Source organism: Chlamydomonas reinhardtii, chromosome 1 (assembly GCF_000002595.2).
Source record: "Chlamydomonas reinhardtii strain CC-503 cw92 mt+ chromosome 1, whole genome shotgun sequence".
NCBI lineage: Eukaryota > Viridiplantae > Chlorophyta > Chlorophyceae > Chlamydomonadales > Chlamydomonadaceae > Chlamydomonas > Chlamydomonas reinhardtii.
Genome location: NC_057004.1, coordinates 2,535,926 through 2,557,952, shown reverse-complemented (window position 1 = coordinate 2,557,952; position 22,027 = coordinate 2,535,926). Strand labels below are relative to the sequence as shown.

At 62.0% G+C, this 22,027-nt stretch overlaps 5 protein-coding genes across 5 annotated transcripts; 3 read left to right on the top strand and 2 right to left on the bottom strand.

Annotated features, from left to right (window-relative positions):
- Positions 1-43: 43 nt before the first annotated feature.
- Positions 44-6,942, top strand: CHLRE_01g014800v5 (uncharacterized protein). The gene is made up of 18 exons (XM_043058375.1): positions 44-446; positions 703-833; positions 1,035-1,113; positions 1,225-1,404; positions 1,569-1,748; positions 1,954-2,127; positions 2,509-2,630; positions 2,773-2,860; positions 3,153-3,369; positions 3,617-3,852; positions 4,024-4,140; positions 4,303-4,487; positions 4,633-4,792; positions 4,917-5,134; positions 5,348-5,502; positions 5,643-5,731; positions 5,901-6,036; positions 6,202-6,942. Exons 1-18 carry the CDS (start codon positions 186-188, stop codon positions 6,510-6,512), a joined length of 3,039 nt encoding a protein of 1,012 aa, XP_042928289.1. The 5' UTR covers positions 44-185; the 3' UTR covers positions 6,513-6,942.
- Positions 6,943-7,013: 71 nt separating this feature from the next.
- CHLRE_01g014751v5 (uncharacterized protein) lies at positions 7,014-8,919 on the top strand. Its single transcript, XM_043058374.1, has 3 exons — positions 7,014-7,387; positions 7,531-7,562; positions 7,756-8,919. The coding sequence occupies exons 1-3, from the start codon at positions 7,115-7,117 to the stop codon at positions 7,931-7,933; spliced, it is 483 nt and encodes a 160-aa protein (XP_042928288.1). The 5' UTR covers positions 7,014-7,114; the 3' UTR covers positions 7,934-8,919.
- A 1,423-nt stretch (positions 8,920-10,342) lies between these two features.
- Positions 10,343-13,539, top strand: CHLRE_01g014700v5 (uncharacterized protein). The gene is made up of 6 exons (XM_043058373.1): positions 10,343-11,170; positions 11,361-11,447; positions 11,776-11,937; positions 12,128-12,340; positions 12,542-12,705; positions 12,887-13,539. The coding sequence occupies exons 1-6, from the start codon at positions 10,886-10,888 to the stop codon at positions 13,248-13,250; spliced, it is 1,275 nt and encodes a 424-aa protein (XP_042928287.1). The 5' UTR covers positions 10,343-10,885; the 3' UTR covers positions 13,251-13,539.
- Positions 13,540-13,731: 192 nt separating this feature from the next.
- CHLRE_01g014650v5 (uncharacterized protein) lies at positions 13,732-17,856 on the bottom strand. The gene is made up of 12 exons (XM_043058372.1): positions 17,691-17,856; positions 17,311-17,446; positions 16,451-16,547; positions 16,285-16,320; positions 15,961-16,004; positions 15,741-15,828; positions 15,520-15,604; positions 15,367-15,403; positions 14,959-15,185; positions 14,808-14,833; positions 14,550-14,646; positions 13,732-14,382 (listed from the first exon to the last, which is right to left on the bottom strand). The coding sequence occupies exons 1-12, from the start codon at positions 17,755-17,757 to the stop codon at positions 14,228-14,230; spliced, it is 1,095 nt and encodes a 364-aa protein (XP_042928286.1). The 5' UTR covers positions 17,758-17,856; the 3' UTR covers positions 13,732-14,227.
- Positions 17,857-18,326: 470 nt separating this feature from the next.
- Positions 18,327-20,365, bottom strand: CHLRE_01g014600v5 (uncharacterized protein). The gene is made up of 6 exons (XM_001689405.2): positions 20,051-20,365; positions 19,944-19,984; positions 19,809-19,878; positions 19,557-19,662; positions 19,100-19,186; positions 18,327-18,974 (listed from the first exon to the last, which is right to left on the bottom strand). Exons 1-6 carry the CDS (start codon positions 20,127-20,129, stop codon positions 18,839-18,841), a joined length of 519 nt encoding a protein of 172 aa, XP_001689457.2. The 5' UTR covers positions 20,130-20,365; the 3' UTR covers positions 18,327-18,838.
- Positions 20,366-22,027: the final 1,662 nt, after the last annotated feature.

Here is a 22,027-nt window from a genome sequence, read left to right as displayed (position 1 = left end):
ACTCATCTCCCCTGACCCAATAACTTAATCCGCAGTCTCTATGCCAAAAGCTTGATAAAATAGACATGACGCAGCGTATGTGGGGCTGCCTACCTGCCACGCAGTGTGCGTGCTCGTGTGGGCCAAGCAGCTCAAGCAGACCCGTGGTTTGCGCTTCCAATGCAACAATTCGTTTGAAAGTTGCGATGCGGACTGTTCGAGATAGGCACAGCTCCAGGTCGCGAAGAGATGCTTTCTTGCCACACAATTGTTGCCGACCACGACCGATTAGGACGACCCGGTGTGCAGCGACATCGTCACCTGATACTGCAGTTAGCAGCCGAGCCAATGGAGCAGACTGGGCCGACGCGCTGGAGGACGATGCCACCGTGGAGGTCGACGAGCATTGGGCAGCGGCTGAGCACGAGTCGCTTGCCATCCTGGAGTGGCCAGCAGTGTGCAAGCAGGTGAGGTTCCCGAATGATTGCAATCTGATTAGCTCCTTGCAAGGACGGGGCTTGGCGCGGCAGCGCACGTTCACTGGGGCGACACGCGTGGAGCTGGCTGTCCGTGTCAACACACTCCAAATGGAAGCCGCTCCAGCCCTTGGTCTTGTAATCCGTAGGCCCCATGCTCCATCATGAGCTTTGTAAGGCAATCTTTCGCCCCAAAGCGGCCTTACTTGCTGACCTGGGCCTTGTCCCGGTGCCTCCAATTCGCCAGGTGGCCTGCTTTTGCGGCACCAGCGTGGCCGCGGACCTGGTGGCTGGGGGCGGCCTGCCGCGGGGCCGCAGCCGCGAGGACAGCGAGCTTCTGCTGCAGCAGACACAGGAGGCGCTGGAGGCCGGCCTGGAGTGAGCTGGGAAGGAAGGGGTTGTTTTATATGGATGAAGCAGGAGGAAGGGGTGCCGTGCGGCACCTTGGTAGCACTCCAGGCGCTCCGGTAGCAGTGGTTCGTGGCGTAGCGGCACCAGGGCTGCTGCTAGAGACCTTTTCACCGCCCCGCTGCTTATCAGGAGGCTTGACATGTTTGGATTGGAACTCCCGCATCGCAGGGTGGGCGGCTTGTTTGACATCCGCCCGGCAGCGGAGGCGGCGGCGGGGGGCGTGTGCCTGACTGGCAAGCAGCTGGAGGTGAGGAGGGCCGGGCGCGCGCTAGAGGCTGAAGCTTGTCACCTGCGCATCACTCAATGTCATGTGCACAGGTGTGGCAGCTGACGATTCGTTCGCGGAATGCGTCTGCAGGGCGTGGCGTCAACCCTTGAGGCGGCGTTTGAGCTCAAGGAGCGGGTGACGGTCCCCGCCCAGGGGCCGCAGCAGCAGCAGCAGCAAGGTGGGCTGCGATACCCCTCGCTTGCGGCCCTGGCGGCGTCCATTACGGATGAGGAGCGCACCCTGCTCCGCGCCATCCGCGGCTGCATCCAGGTACGTGCACAGAAGGTCCAAGCGCATGGTATGCAGCAGCCTGCAGGGCGCCTCATGTGGAAGCTTTTCGGGACCCAGACAACGCTCAGCTTCCATGCTTCTGCCCCGTGCAAGCCCTATTTACATATGCCTGAAGCGTACATATTCCTGCCCCAATACCACAGTACGGCGGCGTGTCGGACGCGGCCAGTGAGGCGCTGGCGGCGGTGCGGGCGGAGCGCCAGGCCAACAAGGAGCGCCTGCGGGCCGAGGTGGAGGGCTGGGCGCGGCAGCTGCAGCAGAAGGGCGCGGCAGAGGCGGGCGCCGTGTCGCTCATCCGCGGGCGCTTCTGCATAGGCGTGCGGGTGAGGCGGGCGGAGCCCGACTGCTGCAGCAAATTGTGCTGCTGGCCTGTGGTGGTGTGTTTACACCCTGCCACGCAACTTTCTTGACATCGCTGATGCAAGGCCAAATGCATTCTCACATCCCTTGTACATTTATAACATACAAAATCGAGTCCCCGTGGCCCACCTCTGACACCCCCAACGCCATGCGCACGCCGGCCTGCAGGCAGGCCGGCAGGGCGAGCTGCCCAAGGGCAGTGTGCGGCTGGGCCAGAGCAGCACCGGCGCCACGCTGTACCTGGAGCCCAAGCCGGCCGTGGAGCTGAACAATGCGGAGGCGCTGCTGGCGGAGCGCGAGGAGGGCGAGGTGGTGCGCGTGCTTAGCATGCTGTCCACGCTGGTGGGTGGGGAAAGGGGAAGAGGAAGACGGATCTGTACGGAGGTGTGACGCAGGGGCAGGGCGGTTCGGGATGGGGCGGGGATGGGGGGCAGAGAACGGTTATGGGCTTATGGCGGAGTGAAGAGCGGCTTTGTGCGAGCTTCATGGCGCAGGCTAACGGTATAGTAGATGTGGCCAGTCCACACACCCATCGACCGCATGCATGTGCTGGGTTGAGGCAGGTCGAGCGGAAGGAGGAGAGAAGGATAGAGTGCAGGGGGAAAGACGAAGAACGAGGGGGTAGGGAGGCGAGGCAAGGGAATGAATGGGCAGGAGGGAACAGGCGGGCAACCGCAGCGTGTTGTTGAGGCCTCCTGCTGAACCCACCACGTCCTCTTGCAGCTCGCCAAGCGCGCGCCACAGCTGATGCGCCTGGTGGACTGCGTCACGGCACTGGATGTGGTGGCGGCACGGGCCAAGCACGCGCGGTGGCTTTCGGGCGTGCGGCCCGCCTTCACAGCTGAGTGAGTTGCCGCTGGCGCCGCGACCCGCGAATGTCGTAGGTGGAACCTGTTCTCAAACAGCTGTGCGACGTGCTGTACGGGCCCGTGCTGCTTTGTGTGCCGCTGAGCCGTGCGTCCCGGTGCCCGCTGCTGCCACACGCAGCCCCAGCGAGTCGCCCTTTTGGGTGCCGGGTGCGCTGCACCCGGTGCTGATGCAGCGTGGACTGCCGCCGCTGCCGCAGCCCCCCTCGGTGAGATCCCAAAGGAATATCCTTGAAATATACGAAATTCCGCAAGCTCCCGTGGTGTTAGACACGATGTTTCGGTATCATGTCGTCAGGGTGGCGGCGCAACTCCAGTACTGTCGATGCGTAAAATTGGACACGGATACAGTCGGTTTGCGTTTAATTTACATGACACCGCTCAGCTGTGTAGTTTCTCAGACAGCCCAGGTAGTGTTGCCGCCTTGCCGGCCTGCGCTGACCTACTCCATTGTATTGTTGTTATATCCCCACCTCCCGTTACGTCGTGCCTTCGGCGCAGGTGGACGACAACCGTTTTGACCGGGACTTCCAAGCCGCACCCGCATGGGAGCTGCGCCGCGTGCTCACGCCTGATGGCCCTCGCCCTGGCGAGCTGGCAGACGGCTCCGCGGCGGGCAGGGGCAGCGGCGGTGGTGCCGTGGACGACCGGGCGGCGTTGCTGCCTCGGCCACTGGACCTGCGGGTGCCGTCCAGCCGTGCCGTGGTGGCCATTACTGGTGGGTGGGGCGTTAAGATTGCTGCTGTACACGAGGCAAGCGGGGCTAGCGGGTGGGGGGGCCGCCAGGTGGATGTATGGCCACATCCAGGACGACCTTGCTGATTGCCGCGCGCGCTGTCGCCTCCTAGCGGCACTGCACCGCTGGTTGCGGGCGCTCCTAGCACGCAATCCCTGGCGCCTGTGCCTGCTTGGCCCGAGCGCGGTAAGCCCTTCACCCAAGCCTGCGCACCGCGCCACGCCTGCAGGCCCCAACACCGGCGGCAAGACCGTGACGCTCAAGACGGCAGGGCTCATGACGCTCATGGCGCAGGCGGGTCTATTCTTGCCCTGCGACCCCACAGCGCGGGCCGAGGCTGCGGCGGCGGCGGCGGGCACACCTCGGCTGGCCTGGTTTGACCGGGTGCTGGCGGATATTGGTGACGCCCAGAGCCTGCAGCAGAACCTGTCCACCTTTAGTGGCCACATCCGCCGTATCAAGCAGGTGGGCGCGCGGGAATCTGTACCCAGGAGAGTGTCCCAGAAGGCTTTGCTGTATCGCCGGGGCATGGGCAGGTATGGGCCTTGACGTCAATTTGGTGGGCCTTAACGAAGCGGCTGTGCCCCTTGCTTTGCTTGCTTCGCATCCTGTGCCTCCTCTTTTGAGTACCGGTAGATCCTGGCAGTGGCGGGCCCGCGCTCGCTGGTGCTGCTGGACGAGGTGGGCAGCGGCACGGACCCGCTGGAGGGCGCGGCGTTGGCCCGCGCCGTGCTGGACCGACTGGCGGAGCAGGTGAGGGCTGGCCTGGCTGTGCTCGCCACTCCCAGCTCCCATGCAAGTCGAAACCAATCGGCCTGCCTTTCCTGAACCACCCAGCCCGGCAGTTTCACTCCACCCGTGCCTCTCTGGCGTCTGCCTCACCTACCGCTGCGCCCGCTGGCCCTTACCCCCCAGGCGCATCTGACGCTGGCCACCACGCACCACGCCGAGCTGAAGCGCGCCTCAGAGGAGGACGGCCGCTACGTCAACGTGAGCATGGCCTTCGACACCGCCACGCTGCGGCCCACCTACCGCTTGTGCTGGGGCGCGGCGGGCGCCAGCAACGCCTTGGATATCGCCGAGACGCTTGGCTTTGATCGGTAAGGCGCATCGTGCCCGGCGAGCCTTGGCCCCTGCTTCTCAGTGTTTGGAAGCGGTGTATGTGCACCAATTGCCTCTAGGGTGCGGCATTTAGCGCTGGGGCTGTGGGGCGGTGCGACTAAATAGTTGGAGATGCGGCTGCAGGGCGGTGGTGCTGGAGGCGCGCAAGATGGCGGCCATGATGGCGGCGTCGGCATCGGCAGCCGCCGCAACAGCGGAAGGAGGCAGCAGCGGCGAGGGCCGTGAGAGCCACATTGCGGGCGTGGCGCGAAGCCTGGTGCAGCAGATTGAGGACACGCGACAGGTGTGTTAAGCTCGAGCCAGCAGCCGACGAGGCGGTTTTGAATTGACACGGCTTGACCGCGTAGCCTGCGTGCGTGATGACTTTGCAGGACTCACGTTACTGCATAACAAATGATGCATTGCAGGAGCTTGAGGGGCAGCGCGCACTTAGGGAGCGCCACAGCCGCAACCAAGCCACGCTGTCGGAGGCGCTGGTGCAGGTGCGGGAGCTGGAGGCAGCGCTGCTCGAGGCGCCGCCGGAGATCGTGCGCGAGCGCGACGGCCATGCGGTGCGGGTTCAGGCGGCGCTGGAGGCGTTTGCGGCGGGGTCGCAGCCGCAGGACGCAGTGGAGGAGCAGCTGCGGTGAGTGCGCAGTGCGCGGCTGCGGGACGGACACGGGAAGGAGCAAGTGTGAGGCCGGTCTGTGCCTGCTGACCTCCATTGCGCATCACCAGCGCCAGTTTTAACTTGCGTTCATGCTGGCACAATCCAGCCCATGCAGGCATGGCGACGAAGTACTCTGTCCGCCAAAGCTTCCTTGGCTTCATGCTCTCTAACATGGTCACGTAACTGCAGGGAAATTGAGTCGCTCATCCCGGCTGAGGTGGCAGCGCTGCGCGGGCGCGGCTACGTGGGCGATGATGACGACGAGGAGTTGCTGCGGCCGGGTGATTCGGTGTACGTGCGGTCCAGAGGTGACATGGGCGACGCGCGCGTGGTGTCCGTCAAAGGTGAGACTCCTGGGGTGGGCGCGGGAGTCGTGTTTGGGGTCACGCCTGTATGCGAATGTGAAGGTACATACAGCCGCCGAGCGTTCAATGGTTTTGATACTCCTGGGGTACCCATCTTACGCACGTTGTGGCGCGCGCAGGTGACATGGTGACGGTGAAGTTTGAGACAAGCGTGCTGTTTGGCGGCGGCCGGGACGGCGGTCGCGGCGTTAAGCTCAATAAACGCGAGGTACGTGCGGCCACGATTACAATGCATGTGCACTTACAACGCCACTGGCAGGACGTGCCAGCACATCGCCACACGCCCGCAGCAGCGAGCTCTTTATCCATGGCACCAGTGTTGAGGAGTGCTTGCTCACTTCCCCGCCCCTGCTGTGGTCCTCACCACGCCTGCGCAGGTAAAGAAGGTGACCAAGGGCCGGTCCATGCCGACCCTGGGCGAGCGGTGGGAGGTGGAGGGCTTCCAGTCAGTCATGGACGACATGGCGCGGGTGCTAGGCGAGACGGCAGAGCAGGAGCGCCGCGCGGCAGAAGGTGCGTGTTGCTACGCGGTAAGCGCACACATTCTGTGTATCGCTCTGTGTCATGGCGGTCAACGGCCACCGTTCAAGACGGTGTGATTTACCCCAAGCGATGAATACATACTGATAGTAGCCCGCTGGCCCTTGCGCAACCTCCCCGCCCACTCCTTGCTTGCAGCTGCGGCAAGGCGGCGCGAGCAGCGCGCGCGCGCCGAGTTGGAGCAGCTTGCGGCGGAGGCGGGCCAGGCCTCGTGGGCGGACCTGTATGAGCAGCTGGAGGTGCAGGAGCTGGAGGAGGACCTGGAGCTGGCGGAAGGTGCCGACTTCGGCAACGAGGAGCTCAGTGCGTTAGCGGCAGTGCTGCAGGAAGCTGAAGAGGAGGATAGTGATAATGCGGTGGCTGAGCAAGGGCGCGGGCCATTTGCGCCGGCGCGGGCGCGCCTGAGGCGGGGCAATGGGGTGGGGATGGGACGAGGACGGGGCGAGTAGAGAACTGTAGGCGGCGGCCACAGTTGGCGCATGTGATTTCATTATGTGCCCGCCATCGTTACATTCATAATATCATGCGCGTGGGTTTACATGAAGGGGTTGGGTGGCCCCTGGGTGGCCCGTCCTTGTCTACCGCAGCCGACGAGTGTGGAGGCGCCGAGAAGGGGAGGCGGGCTACATGTCGTCCCACATGTAACCTCTATCAGATAGAGAGAAGACGCGGCGGGCCGCGGAGCAGGAGCAGCAGGCGCCAGCTGCCAAGTGGCGGGAGCTGAAGGGGTAGCGGGGTGGACGAGTGGCGGAGTGGTGCACGTGGCGTGGGGCAGGTGGAGTGGGGGAGGTGGACGAGTCAGAGTCAGGATCAGGGTCAGAGTGCAGGGTCAGGGTTTAGGTTTGAGGTTTAGCAGGGTAAGTGTAAGGCACCAGTCAGGTTCCATCCGGTGCACGGTTTTGGGTGGGTCATCAGAGTCAGAGTCACGTTCAGGTTCAGAGTCAGAATCTCGTCTTGGGGGCACCGGCGTCGCGTACACCTCGCATGGCGCTCTGCTTAAGTTCCAGCGAGGTGGGAAGGGGCCGCCGCGGGAACAGCGGCCCACTGGGCCATGCCTCCCAAGACGGGTGCCGCTAAGGGCGGTGCCAAGGGTGGCGCCAAGGCCAAGGCCGCGGCCACTCCAGCGAAGAGGCGTGGGAAAGGCATGAAGGCTGAAGAGGCGGCAGCAGAGGAGGTGGTTCAACCAGAGGCTGCCAACGGAGCGGCGGGGTCGTCACCCAGTGGCGCGGGCGGCGCAGATGGCAGCTCGCCGCTCGGGGTCGTCCACACCACGCACACCAAGGCGAAGGCGCCAGCGCTCAGCAAGTTGAATAAGGCCCAGAAGGCAAGGTGGGTCGAGGTGCTCGGTGCGAAGTGTATAAATGGATGGGATACACTCACCGCATGTGGCCATATGCATTCACGTGTAATTGCGCACCGCTGCACATTGGCCTCGTTACACCTGTGTCTCGGCCTCGTGCGTCGCAGCTGTCCGAGTTCAGGAACGCAACGGGGGCCAGGCGAGGCATTATTTGCCGGCTGGCCACATGGGTAACGCTACCGGTACTCAAGAACCGCGGGCTGCTATGGTCAGGTGTGGGAACCGGCAACACGGCGCAATCGCATTGGGCCCCAACCCTATCTAGCCGCCCCTGCTGCCAATGCTCTCCGCTGCCCCTGTTGGCTATCCTCAACCCCACTATGTGTCTGCAGCGAAAAGGTCGGCCTTGGGTGCCTGGCGGATTCACAGTTTGACTGTGAGAAGGCCATCGGCGACTTCTTCACCAGCGGCATGGCTGACCAGGCCGGCAGTCGCGGGGGGCGGCGAGCGGCAGAGGCGCTGTACCGCCGCTACAAGGGTGCGTGGCGGCGCAATCAGCGGTCACGGTGAGAAGTGTTTGCTGATGCCACGGCTCTAGGGTGTGGCTAGTTTGGGCGTCCCTGCTGGCAAAAAGTGGTCGGGTAGCCCAACCGGGTAAATGTTTGTATCGTGTGGTATTCATGGCCCGTGCTGACCGAGCACCAGTGTTGTGGCCGTGACCGTGCACAAAGTGAGTTTCCTGGCGTTAAAAGGGCCCACCGGGCGCGGGCCACTCAATGGGCCACTGGTACTTCCGGGGACAGGATAGCACGCATGCTTGTGCGGCCACAACAGGTTGTTCAGGTGGGCAATGCTCTGGACGATGCCCAGGTCCTCATGCGCAATGCCACAACGAACCGTGACCCTGAACATGTGACGCTTTGGATAGAATTTGTGCAAGTTTTTATGCTACGCAGCCATCACGAGGAGAGGCCGGCTTCAAACCGAGGAGAGGAGAGCGGCTTAACCCTGGAGGCGTTGATTACCTGACTAGCGTTGGGGTCCAGTGTACAGTTGATAGTGATGCCCTAGTGCCACACGCCGCTGGCAGGTGCTGTTGAAAGCTCTGCGACGGAAATGGCGCACCCATGAGTGCTGATATGCACATGCATGGTTTATGAGAAGTAGTTGGCGTTCTTGCCGCACTAACCAGGGGCCCTGGCCCGGCCGTTCCTCTCAAATCGGCCTTCCAAGAGCTCGAGACAAGTGGCCGGATTCCTCCTCATTTCCACCCTTATTTCCATTCAGATTGCGCATTTGTTCCAGCGGACACGCGCCGTCACGCAAAGATGTGGTCTTCCGCTCTGGTCTACATACGCATTGGTTTCGCAACACTCGTCAATAATGTGGTTCCCTGGAGGACGAGGGAGCTCGGGTGGAGCTGTGTGGGCAGCGACGCGCGTGGGCCAAGCAAGGCACGGGCCAGCTAGCCATGCCGCGGGCTACCAGCTGTAGGCCCGTCGCATGGGGGCAGAAGAAGGAGTGTCGTATCCAAGCTTGGCAGGAAAATGAACTTATGAATGCGGATGTTACAGAGGGGACAGTCCCAGCACCCGAAGACGCCGAGCCATCACATGATATCAGGCCCAACTTGACTCCACCAACCCCGACTTTGCTGCACACCCTCCCGCGGTCAAAATCCGTGTGACTCCGCGCACAGTGAGTCCTAGCCAAGCCTCAACCCGCCAGAGCCCCACCGCTGTGCCTCAACGCCACAAGCCTAGGCACCGGAGTGCCGGGAATCGTCCAGGCCGCAGCACACACGCACAGCGCATGCACTAACCAGGGCGCAAGCGTCCAGGCACTAGAACGGTCGCCCACACGTGCGTCCTGCCCACACACAAGACCACCAACCACCCATAACCTCTCACGGCGAGGGAGGCGGGGAATCAGCGTCCTACGGCAAGCGCAATACCATGCCTTCACCAACAGCCCGAGAGATGAAAGGATGCGCAGACGGCACAGTGTCCCTTTATTTATTGGCCTGATACCCAAAGTCACAAACGTCTGGAGACGACCCCAGAAGTCAGCTACGACGGCAAGTCCAATGCCCAGCACCTGGGCCGACGGCAGCTTCGCTCGCGCCGCCAACCCGGCCATAACCACACGCTGCCGACCACAGTCCAGGGCAGACATAGCAGCGAGACACACCACACAGGTGGCGCAAGCCCCGCAGGCGGGCGCACTAACCACAACTCCTCACGAGAGAAGGCACTTAGAGCATCCTCTGGCATGAAACCCATAGCCACTCCATGTTTTCCCGCAGAGACAGCGCAACAGTGCAGTCCCAAAACAAGTGACGCCGGTCCCCATCCTGCATGTCAACCCCTCATACCCAACACGCGTCAACAGCAACGCCGCGCGCACGCTCGCTTGCATGCCGTGGAAACGCCCAGCAAGCGTTGGCGGCCACACGCCACAGTGCTTCCTTATGATGATTCTCCCATTTCAGCGACCACAAGCGGGCCAAGGTGCACACGAAGGCCCCCGCTGCCAGGGCAGCCTCCACCCCCGACACACCCGCGTCGCACACATACTGCAAATGCTTAGCCTTCAGGGCGGCTAACTGTGGAGCCATTTGTAGCACGGTCCCCGCCTTCACCGTGTAGGCAGTGAGCAGGATGGGCGGCCCCCCGCGCTGCAACCAGCCAAGCCCCCGCACCACCTGTTGCACCGACTCTGCCGACTCCGCTGACACCGCCCCCGCACCACCTGTTGCACCGACTCCACCGACTCCGCGGCAAGCCCCCGAGCCAGCTGGGCGGCACGCCGGAACTTATGGATGCGGATTACAAGTGAAGGGACAGCCGCGGAACTTAGGGGATGTGTGCGTGGATCAGGTGAGGTTGAGGCACCCCCCCGTTGGGATGGCAGCGTGTGCAACATCGGAGCATCCGTCAATGGTCAGTCGCTGTCTTTGTAGTGTTTTATGAACCGACAACTAAGGACTTTGTTGTAGAGGTTATTGTAAGGGCTTACTTGGGCTGCGTGCCAATAGTGTCTGAGCTTACCGTGAACATTGAAGCCCGCACGTAGATTTTACGAGACAAACTGACATAGCTTCTATGTTAGAATCTGCCTACCATGTAGACTCCAAGACGTCGCCAGGAAGCAAACGATAACTAGAAGTGCACTCCCTTGACGCTTTGCACCAGTCCGAATAGCGAAAGAATGCTGGCTCTGGGCCGGCTAAGCGCCTGCAGTGGCCGTGCCGAACTCGGTGCGACCTGCAACGCAAGCGGACAAGCGACGGCATCGAGAACCCCTCGCGCCTATGCGAGAAGTGCTGTCGAGTCCGGCTTGAGGCCGGGGTCCAAGTTGGAGGCTCGAGTTGCGCGAGTTCCAACACGAGCTGTGCCAGGTCAGGTAGTGGCGTCTTCCCAAGCGGCGAGCGTGGGGGACCCAGACCAGCAGCAGGCTGGCACGAGTGGGTCCAGCACCTCTTGGCCCGCTGGTGAAGTCGCCAGTGCACCGCAGCAGGTCATGTCTGGGGGCTCGCAGCAGGAGCTATCTTCAGCTGGCCAGGCTGCGGGGTCCTCTGCCAGCGAAGGGAATCGTGGGAAAGCGCGCGAGTACCACCCAAGGGCGCCGGAGCCGCCCTACGCGGTCGCCTATGCTTACCGCATATGGCCTAGCAAGGCGTTCCGTAACTATAAGCTGCGACCTGACTTCCTGGAGGCTTTTCCGGTGCCAGCGGGCAAGACCTTCAATGTCAACTCCTTCCTGGGGCCCAAGGACGCGCAGAAGGGGCAGTACTACGTGCCGCAGGTAGGAGTAACACGGAAGTGCAGACATGCAGCTCCAGCGCTGGGGACGGGCTGCACAGTTGCAAGGCGAAATCATCTCCAAGCTTGCTTCAGGGTGACCTGGCTCAAGGCCGTCCCGCACTTCTGACCTACTTGACCGTTTCGTACACGCGCTGTGCCTTCCTCCACCCTCTCCTGCCGCTTCTGCACAGCCCCGCTACCGGCAGTTCCTGGAGTCGTACGTGTCCGCGCTGGAGGACGGCTACCAGATGTACCTGACGGAGAACTACCAGCAGCAGGTGCGTGTGTGCGCGGGCGCGCGCGTGAAAGTGTGGCGGAGTTTGCAGAGATGGGCGATGCGGTGGCCTGGAGGGCGCCGCAACCTATTCATGCATGAGTAGGATGAGGGCGTCGTCCTGAGGGCGGCGTCATGCGGGTGACCTCTTAGACAGCCAAACATTTTCTCCGTGCATCTCAACTTGTGCAGTTGGCATGACCTAAGGCATCAAAACTGCCAACGCGTCTGCACGCCCACGGAAACAACTGCTTGTCCCATGCCGCTCGCACCCCTGAACCCCAAAAGGTGTTGAAACCGGCCCAACCCCGTGGCCGACGCCGCACCTGCAGGTGTATAAGTACTTTGTCGAGCTGGACTGGGACTGGGACACGGACCTGGCGCGTGTCATGGAGGTGACGCCGCTGCTGATCGAGCTCATCAGCGCCACCGCGTCTGCGCATTACACCTTCCCCTCTGCAAACGTCATCACCTCCATCCGTACGCCCTACAAGGCAAGCGTCAGGCGCCCCCGTATTCCGCGGACGCGTGATGTACGGCCGCGGCCTTGATGGCGTATGTCCGTGCGTGCAGCATGCCGTTGCCTACTTGCCTGTACCTGACCCCCCACGCTGACCCCCCTCTCCCTCCCCCCTTTAGTGTGAAGTGCTCCAACCGCCTGCTGGGCCCGCCACTGCACTGCAGGTGCACCTCAACTATCCGCAGCTGCTGACCACGGAGCTGCTGGCCAGCGGCTGCCGCGACCGCATCCTTGCCGCCATCCGCGAGCACCCGCGGCTGTGCGGGATGGACGTGGACTGGGAGCGGCTCATCGACTTCCCGCACGGCAGCCTGCGGCTGATGGGCTCCAAGAAGGCGCCCTGGATGGACAGCGACCCCGCGTGGGTGGCGCAGCAGGTGCGTGCGGTCACGGCGTGTAGGGTTGGGACGGCTGCGGGCGAAGCTTGTGGCGTCGCTCCTTCGTGCATGGCGGCCACTAGCGGCAGCAAGGTCGCCGCAGGCACTCTGTCATCTGGATATGCTCCGCGGGGCTGACCAGGCCCCACGTGCGTGCGCCCTGACATGCTGCTGCTGCTGACTGCCACGTGCCCTGGATAGGACAAGGCCTATGCGCCTGCCAAGCTGGGCCCGGATGGGCGGTGGCGGCCCACACGGCTGACGGCGGGCGTGCTGGCCGCCGCCAGCATCTTCCCCCGCGCGGAGCAGGTGGCGGCGTTCGAGCGCTCGCCCGCGTACCTGGACATGATCTTCAACGACTTCGAGTGAGGCTGGCAGGGCAGGGCTCACTGGGAGTTTTAATGGATTTGGTTTGAGGCTGGGGAGGAAAACACGGGAGCAATGGAAGAACGAGGCATGGTCTGGCTGTGTGCACCGCAAATGATGTAGACTTCGTTGCCCTGTTATTAATCTGTGCTGCGTGCCCGTACCTCACCCGCCGTGCAGGGCCAGCAAGCAGCGCATGGAGGAGCGGCGGCGGCGCCGCATGGAGCTGCGTGAGCAGTACCAGCAGACCGGGCCGCCGGTGCCGCAGGTGCCGCTTCCGCCAGGCAGCAGCAAGCTGCCGCTGGTGGTGAGCCTTGAGGTGCAGCCGGACGAGAGTGTGGCCCTCAAGATTTACATCAAGTCCAAGTACCGGACAAAGGCGCAGCCCAAGTATACATATAAGTCCTCGATGCGGCCGGGGGCCGGGCAGGCGGGTGTAGGGACAGGCGACAGCCCGGCGCAGGTGGGGCACAACTCGGGTGCAACGGGCGCTGAGGCGCCCACGAGCTCGGCGGGGAGAGGGGAGTCGCAAGGCGCTGCATGAGGGTAGGTGTGCTACTGTGCCTGCAGGCGCTTGGGCGCTTTGATGGCATCGGTGTCTAGGACCCCAGCAGCGATGAGGTCTAGTCTGGGGTGCGGTAAAACCCAAGGTGCCGCGCGGTGCATGGGAGTGAACGTGCCAGGCGTGTGTGCAATGTTGTGCAAACGCTGCCATGCAAGCGGTACCGGATGAGCACAGAGATGACACGGTACAGGTACAGAGCTAGGCGGCGTGGATGCGTGGCGCTGAATTAGGGTGCATGACGTGCGCCGCCATGTAATTCTACCGCATACCGACCGCTGCTTGGTGTTACCCCAAGGAGCGTCTGGAGTCAGGTACACAAACGCCATTGGCTAGTCCAACTTGCCACTGGGAGTGTGGTGGGACAGGGTTCAAGGCAGGTTGGCGAGGTCCCGTAGGGTGCAGCCGATGCCCAGACCCGTAAGCAGACAGCAAACAGTTTGCAGTGGCAGAGCAGAAGTGCATGGCTGGTCGAACGCCGGCGTCCAACTTGCCACTGGGAGTCAGAGGCTGTCGGCGGCTGTCTCGGGACGGAGTCGGGAGTACCGGACAAGATAGTTGGAAAAGTGCCACGTCTCTAGCCTGCTGAGGCCGCAAGCGTCTACCGCATCTCCAGGGGTCGGTTCGTACAGGCACAGGCACAGCCAGCAATCAATCAAACAGCAGGAAACCCTCTAGCCACAACTCTCCTCACTGCTGCGGCCTACCACACACTGCGCGGCGCTATGCTCGCCAGCAAAGCCCCTAACCAGACACCAACCGCGCGCCGCGCTCTCCTCCTCCACGTGGCCTTGTTCGCCCCCTCCGCTACGCACATGCACGCCGACCTGGCAAACGGTCACTACTAGATAACACATGGCAGTTTTACAATGCGGGCTATGCACGCGCGCACGGTTACTACACCCCTGCTCTGCTGTGATTACAGCCGCATGCACATTACCATACACGACCAACAGAATCTAGATGCCCTTCAGCTCCGACTCATCAAAATTTAAAAATCCGCCGCTATCCCGGTTGCGGCGGTAGCAGTCCATGTCGCCCTCAGCGCACCTCTCGCAGTCGTTGCACGCCAGGCGGCATGACCCCATGGATGCTCCTGCCCCAATCATGAAGCCTGTCACAAGCGTGCGGTGAGAATGCTCAGCACACAGGATCGGCAACCCGACTGCAAGCGGATAAGGAGCAGTAACCAGAGATAAGAACCGGAACCAGCTTGCGGGTTTCTAAGGCTACCAGCAGGTACTGCACTAGGGCTCCCCATCGACCCGGTGTGCCGCGCACCTGGGTTGTTTTTGCACTCGCCCTGCAAGGCCCAGGTCTCGCACATCTCATGGAGGTTGGCACAAATGCCCGGGTCCGGCAGCGGCTTGAAGGGCTCCTACGGGGATGTAGAAAGGGAGGCATTACATGGAATGCAGGTAAGGAGCCCACCGCTAGCGGTTCGGCATCATACTGCTTCTGCTAGGAGACTCAACCATACGCCCATACGTACACTGGCACCCACACTAGCTCTGATTATGTGTCATCACGCGTCCATACCTTGAGAGCGCGCTCATACTCGTCGCCTGCGGGGATGGCACGGCCATGTAGGAACAGCACAATTCTCAGCCGCTCAATCCATCCACTCGTCCTCAACACAGCCCCGCCTGTCCCGGAATATACACATGCATGCCGCCCCCGAAACCCGTACCTCGGAACGGTGTGCCGTGCAGCCACTTGACCGCGTTCCACTTGACACCCTCCACCACGGGACACCCCGTGTGCATGCTGTGCACGTCGGTCTGCTTGTAATCGGGCATGGTGTCAAAGAACATGAGTGCGTCGCCACGCTTGGGTTTGTAGGCCACGCGGCCGCGCGCGCACTGCGAGAGGTTGGCGCGCTCTGCCTGGCCCTGAAGCTCCGGATGGCTCCACACGCTGCACATCCAGGCGCGGTATGGTGCGTGGTTGTGGGCGGATGCAGTGGATGAGCGTCAGGCCAGGTACAGCGCTTGGCAAATACAGCGTCAGGGCAGGTAGAGCTTGTGATGATGAGTGCACAGCAATCGCATGCGTAAGCTCCTAGAACAGGCACCAGGTGTACAGGCGCAGCACCCACCTTTCCGTGAACGCCGTCTCGCCACCATAGTCAGGCTCTGGGCGCCGAATGAGGGATGGACGTCACGCGAAGTCACCGTGTCGCACGTCGCGCAAAGTCACTGAGTCGCACGTCGCGCAGCAATCTACCAATAGACCCGGGCATGTCACTCACCGACGAGGTAAATGAGAACTGTCGCCACGCGCTCTAGCCCATCAATGTGGGGCCCGTACTTGTTGGTGGGCCCGTAGCGGAGAACCTGTGTGTTTTGCGATTGCACCACCGATGGAAACTGTCGAGGCCCAGCCAGACTGCAAGTATGCATTGTATATTTCGCCGGGTATGATGCACCACCCGGGCATGCCATCTTTCCCGCCTGGATGACGCCCACGGACCTGCATGTCCTCCTGGTGTGATGCAGGCAGGTGCGACCAGAGCGCTAGTCGATGCTCAATGGCCGCAATTACGGGATCCTGGTGGCGCCTGCGCGTGGAAGTAAACACCGAAAGGTTAGCATGCCGAAAGCCCGAACCAAATCAGCTTCTGTTACCCCACTCAGCCGCTCCCTCGGGACCCGTTGACGGAGCCTAACAGCACCCTTATACCGGTACTCGCCTCAAGAAAGTTCCATAACTTGTGCGGATATCGTCCACAACACCCTGTCAACAACCACGTCAGGAACATGACTGTCTTGCAAATACTGCGCACCGTGTGCCACATCCCGACGTCGTGCTCGCCTGCAGCCTAAGCAGTCCGGCTGATAGCGTGCTTTGACAAACTTCCAAGTCCCCATCACATCCATGGATGCCCCCTGTGGCCCTGATGACGCTTCGGTGGGCCCAGTGTGTTCTCGCTTACTGCAGCCCCGCAAAACTGCAAACCGCAGCGTGATATGCTCCATGGCTGCGCACAAATCAGACACAGCAGCATCCGCCTCACCGCGTTCTTGCTGCCGACCACGGTGGACCGCTTCATCTGCAAGGGCGACAGGCAGGTGCTGACCGTGGGGGCTCACACGCCTCATCACCGAGGACTACAGTTACATCCAACTACTGTGGCAGTACCGGCGGTGTCCTGTCCAGCTGCCCATGAACCGCCCAGCCACCTGTGCATGCGCCAGGTCAATGATGTGCCTGCACTCCCGGTCCGACAGGAAGTTGTGGTACACCATCGCCCGAGGCTTGTAGCTGATGGTCTGAATCCTGTGGATGCAGCGGGGAGAGCTCAACAGGTTACACCTTGGTGCCTGGGCGAGGATGTGTGCAGAGGTCGGGTTGTTGTGTGTCATTCACTTGTTTGCCTGTTGTTGTCGGCCGGCCGCCTCCCTTGCATAGGGCATAGTATTGTGCACCCACTTGCAACGGTCTGCCTGCCCATAGGAAATCAGGCTGCCGAACTTTGTCCCGCCAGGCCGCAACCACGCAAGGTGCACAGGGGTAGGCAGGGGCAGGACGCGCCCTTAAACACATTACCCATCCGGTCCCTGTAAAATTCCACGCATTTGCCCGGATTGCACTTGGCAGGCACGTAGGCACATCCACGCTCACGTGAGCGACACGCTAGCCCCATGGCTGACCAAGTTTGGTGCCGCAGACCCGCCAACGTACTGAGAAGGAAGCGTCGAGGGGAATCCGCGGTGATAACCCATCCGTGTCACTAGCTAGACCCCAGTGCCGTTTGGACGTACTTCGGTACTAATTCTGCAGTCGTACACAAGCCTGGTGTACTACGCACAGCCCTGAATCCCACAGGCCGGCTGCTCTCCCGTGGAGGGGACGGGCAGCACGAGCAGCCCTTCCGCCAGCCGCCCGACTCAGCCGGGGACATATGGCAGTCCTGGGTGACAGACCTGCTAGAGTTGAGCGCCACGCCACGCGGGTTGCTGCCACGGCCCCACCGCCCCTTTATTGAACCCCGCGCATCACGCATACCACAGCTGCCCTGCCCGTGCCGCACTGCACGTACCATGCTGGCCGCGCGGTCTCATTCAAGCTGAAGAGGCTGCCCTCGCCGATGACCTCGTCACTGGCCGTGCTCGTGTGGAAGGCAGCATATTGCTCGCCCTGCCACCCTATGAATGTGTCTTCCTCACTTCGAGAGCCTGCGATGACACAGCGAAATGCTGGTCAGTGCATATCACTCGCGATTTCCCTGCAACCGTGGCGGAAGAAGAACCGCCTGATCCCAGCTAACCCATATAGCACCCCACAACACATTCCGCTACAGCGCGTTAGCCGCGAGCCCGTGCACCGTTGTTGTAGCTATATGGTTGTTGTTTAAAATAGGTTCGGCAATGTCACGATGCTCGCTGTGCGCAAACTTGGGTCGTCGATTGCAAGACTTGCCCTGTACACTTCGCCAGCTTGCCAGCGAAAGTATTATGCAACCCAACGAACATATTCGCATAATCATGGTGAAACTCCTGAGGAGCGCCCAGATTGGGACTAACTTTATGGAAGCGAAGAAGCTGTATGCTGGCGAAAGCCTGAGGGTATATCAGCAGTATATATCAGCCTAGCACTCTTATCACTGAGACAGTTCCGAGTCAAAATTCTGCAGCATCGTCACCACGGCCGCATGGGGTAACAGGGTACTCCAGGGATGCGCAGGCACGTGCGGCAGCCAGCGACACAAGTCTGACCCTCCCTCCTTTCGGGTGGTCCTGGCTACAGGGAGCCTATCCCGCCGCCGGCACCTGCTCCTTCCGCGGTGTGCGGTGCTGGTGGCGTGCTGCTGCTGGCCCTTTGCTCCGCGGCTGTTGGGATGTCGGGGAGTGGCTGCTGTCGCATGGTGTTTGGCAGCGGGTGACGGTGTTTGGCAGTGGGTGACGGTAGATGAGGGCAGAAGTGCTGCGGCGCAGGCGCAGATGAAGGAGTCTGGACACGTCCGTGTGGTGAACAAGGGCTGAGTGGGCAGTGTTGGGCAACGGGTGATGGTTATTGGCAGTCGGTGAAGGTGGCCCGCGTGTCGTCATCGAGAAATCGAGAATGCTTTGAAGTTTCAAGTCGAACAATGTGCCAGTCGATCCAGTCCCGATCCAGGTTCCAATCCGTGGCGTGCACCGGCATCGCTAGCTGTCTGCAAGCTGCTAAGCCTCCATGCTACATAGTATCCTCGCCTCGCTACCTCTTCAACCCTCGGCAGTTACGTCCCTGCATGCGCTCACCCACGAGCGTAAATTAGAGCACAAGTTCGGGATGTCCACCACCACTGACCATCACAGCAATCCTTGCATTCACTCGTATCCCTACCCCGCTTTGTTTATCGGCACAGCATCTGTGGCTGACAACCGACAAGCCGCGCTGAACGACCTTAAGGCACTAGGCGCATGCTGCGAGCGAGAAGTAGAAATGCAGAACCGTTCGCCGAGGAGGAAGCCCAGGAGGAGGACGAAGCGGCAAATTGCGCCGTCAACCTCCCTGCGCAACCAACCAGGTTTGCAGCGCCTCTCTCCGCCGGTGCTGAATTTGGTTATGAGATGCGATCAGCGAACCTAGATGCCCCGGCAGCAGCACGCTAGGCTAAACACCCAGTTCCACACCGCGCCTGAACCAACCCATAGCCGAGTAAATGGGCCGGCCCCAGCACGCAAAACTCGTGCACAACACGTTGAACGGACCTTGATGTCTCTGTGACGGGCATGGAGATGCGGGTGAAGCAAGGGAACACAACAGGAAAGGAGCACGGTCAGTACAGCTCCCAAGATGTTTGGTGGCGGGGCCCCACACAATGCTCGGCGCCCAAGTAAACGTGCCTGTGGATGAAGCTGCGCGAGTGCAGGTACTCCACGCGTGAGATCATCTGGTCCGCCAGCATGAGCACGCTCTTGACCGAGAATTTCCTGCAGAGAATGCAGCATACACAGGATATCAACGCCAATCCCGGGGCTCGACTCCAAACAGGTACTATTCCGTGTCATCTATTGTCGCGGGGACGCTGAAGCAGAGATGCGATAAGCAGGCGTGTCAGGGCACAGCCCCTGGCCCTGGCTCTGGCGGACTCCGGCCAACCACCACCAATGCACCCCCCTCGAGTCCCAGCTGTGCTACTGTCATTAGGTTCTTACAGAGACTGCTGTATAAAGGAGAATACCATGTGGCGTGCAGCACGCATCTACTGGAGCCCAGCTCCCGCTTCCCATACCCTTGTCTGTGCGCCGTCGAAACCCTGTGGTCCCCGTCCCGTGCGCTAAGCCCCATCTGGCCACCCACCGCCCGCAGAAGTTGAACAGGTCCTCAAGGCTGGGACCGAGCAGGTCGATGACCATGACGTTGTATTCGCCCTCGATGCCATACCAGCGCAGGTTGGGGATGCCCACTGTGAACGGTCGCGGGCGCGTAGTGTTGTTTCGCTAAGCCCCCGAGTTTTAACGCCCAACACCTCTACAGGAGCGGAAAAGCTGCACGCAAATTGCAGCACGACCGAGGGCCCCAGCTGCGCGAACGCAGCTCGCCCTGACCCACCACCGCCTTGCAGGATTTTGTATAGTTTTGACTCATATAGTAGTTGGGGATGGCGCGCCTTTACCGGCTCCTGCAAGCGCGGAAGCCGTGTAAGCATGGGGCGGCACGCAAAGCCTTTCCCTCGCACTAACGCACCAGCTTCACGCCGACCTCTTCGCCAGTTTGAAGGTTTGTTCCTGCAATAGCGCCGAGCACGTCAGCACGCTGGCTCTCCCGCCCCAAGCGAACGCCCCGCAACTCACCGAGGAAAATTTCTCCGAAGCTGCCACCTCCAAGCTTTCGGCCCAAGCGATACTTCCCGCCAACGATTTGCTCGTTCATGATGCAAATCGCGATCGTTCACCAGTGCCTGCAGCGATGCCGATTCGCTCCTGCTCCTTGTCCACCAGCGAGCCTTGCCCCTCGTAGGGGTCTGTGACCCGCTAAGCCCCTTATGGCTGACGTCTGCGCCACATTCAACCAAGGAAACTAGCGAGCAAATGACAAGGCGAAAGTGAGGGACGACGTTGGGAAACAAAGCACCGGGTCATGTATGTGATAGTCTTTTTAGTTGTATGCTGTTCCGGGCGAAACTGTGCAGACGTGTAGCTCGCCCATCGGGAAGAGGGCGTCGATCGACCATGCCGTCTTGCCCGCGGGCACGCCCGTTCCCCCTTACGACCCGGTCTGACTATGCCTCCGCAGATCGCCTGAATCGCGCAACACCGACAAAGTATGGCCAAAGCCGCGTCCATGACCTGCCGCTGGAGTGGCTGGACAGTCTCCGAACGTCGGACAACCCGACATGCACACAGCCTGACACTCAGCACGTGTTCCCCGGTCACGGGAAAAGGGGCTGAGCCCCTCCACAGTCTGAGGCCGAACAACCTCATCGCCCGGACACTGCCGGGGTCGGTTTCCACAGGCACATAGCCAAACCAGGTGCCTATCTAGCAGTCGCGATGCCACAGCGGAGCCAACCGCAGCCAGACGCAGCACAGTTGTCAACAGCCGCACTACTTGTCATGCTGCTACGCATGCCCTGCCAGCCCCACCGCGGACCGCTACCTAGACACCAGCCGGCTCCTCAGCCTGCGCGCTTGCACCGCTTCTTGGGCGGCGCTGCACTCTCCACCTCCATGTGGCCTTTTCCGCCCCCTCCGCTACCAAGATGCGCGCACGCGCCCCCGCTGCTGCCGCTGCCGCTGCCGCTGCCGCTGCCGCTGCCGCTGCCGCTGCCGCTGCCGCTGCCGCTGCCGCTGCCGCTGCCGCTGCCGCTGCCGCTGCCGCTGCCGCTGCCGCTGCCGCTGCCGCTGCCGCTGCCGCTGCCGCTGCCGCTGCCGCTGCCGCTGCCGCTGCCGCTGCCGCTGCCGCCGCCGTTGCTGCCACTGCCGCCGCCAGTCTGCAGCGATGCAGGTCGCTTGTGCCCCAGCAGCATCTCCACCAGCGCGTGCCGGATGTTGGTCGCGGAGTTGACGTCACGTCCCTGCACCGTCGGGAGGGTTGGCGAAGGGTAGAGTGAGTGCGTCCCACTGAGCCCACGACTGAGCCATCACCCAGCCGTCACCCAGCCATCACCCACTGAGCCCCACTTAGCCCACGACTGAGCCCCACTGAGCCCCACTGAGCCCTAACCCACTGAGCCGTGTCATCCACGTGTCATCCCCACTGAGCCCCACTGAGCCCACGACTGAGCCCCACTGGGCCCACGACTGAGCCCCACTGTGCCCCACTGAGCCGTCACCCAGCCACCCAGCCATCACCCAGCCGGCCGCCCGCCCGCAAAGTAGACTCACCTACACCGTCCCGCAGTGGTTGCACACTTGGACTTGGTGAGCACGTGAGCCCCCCCATGGTACGACCGCCTGCAGGCAGCGCTGCCCGTCGCCGAGTAAGCGCCGCCCGCACTTCGCACACACCTGGGGAGGGAGGGGGCAGGAGTACAGTGTGAACCTTGCTGGCTACCCTGCTACCTGTACACGAGCCCCATCCTGTCCACCCGACCACCTGTCTACTCATTGCAACCCGTCTGCTCTAGGTTTGGGCCCCGCCCCAACCTGCTGATGCAACCGCCATAGCCAGTGTTGGCGTTGCCCCAGCCAATAATGACCTCCTCCTTGGGTCTTCCACCAGCCAGCTGCTGCGCCGTGTGCTCCAGCATCTGTCCCCGTGGCATTGGTGTAGCGTCAGCGCAATGCAGTTGGTGTGGGTGCATCTGCTGGCCCCCTCCCCTCAACCCC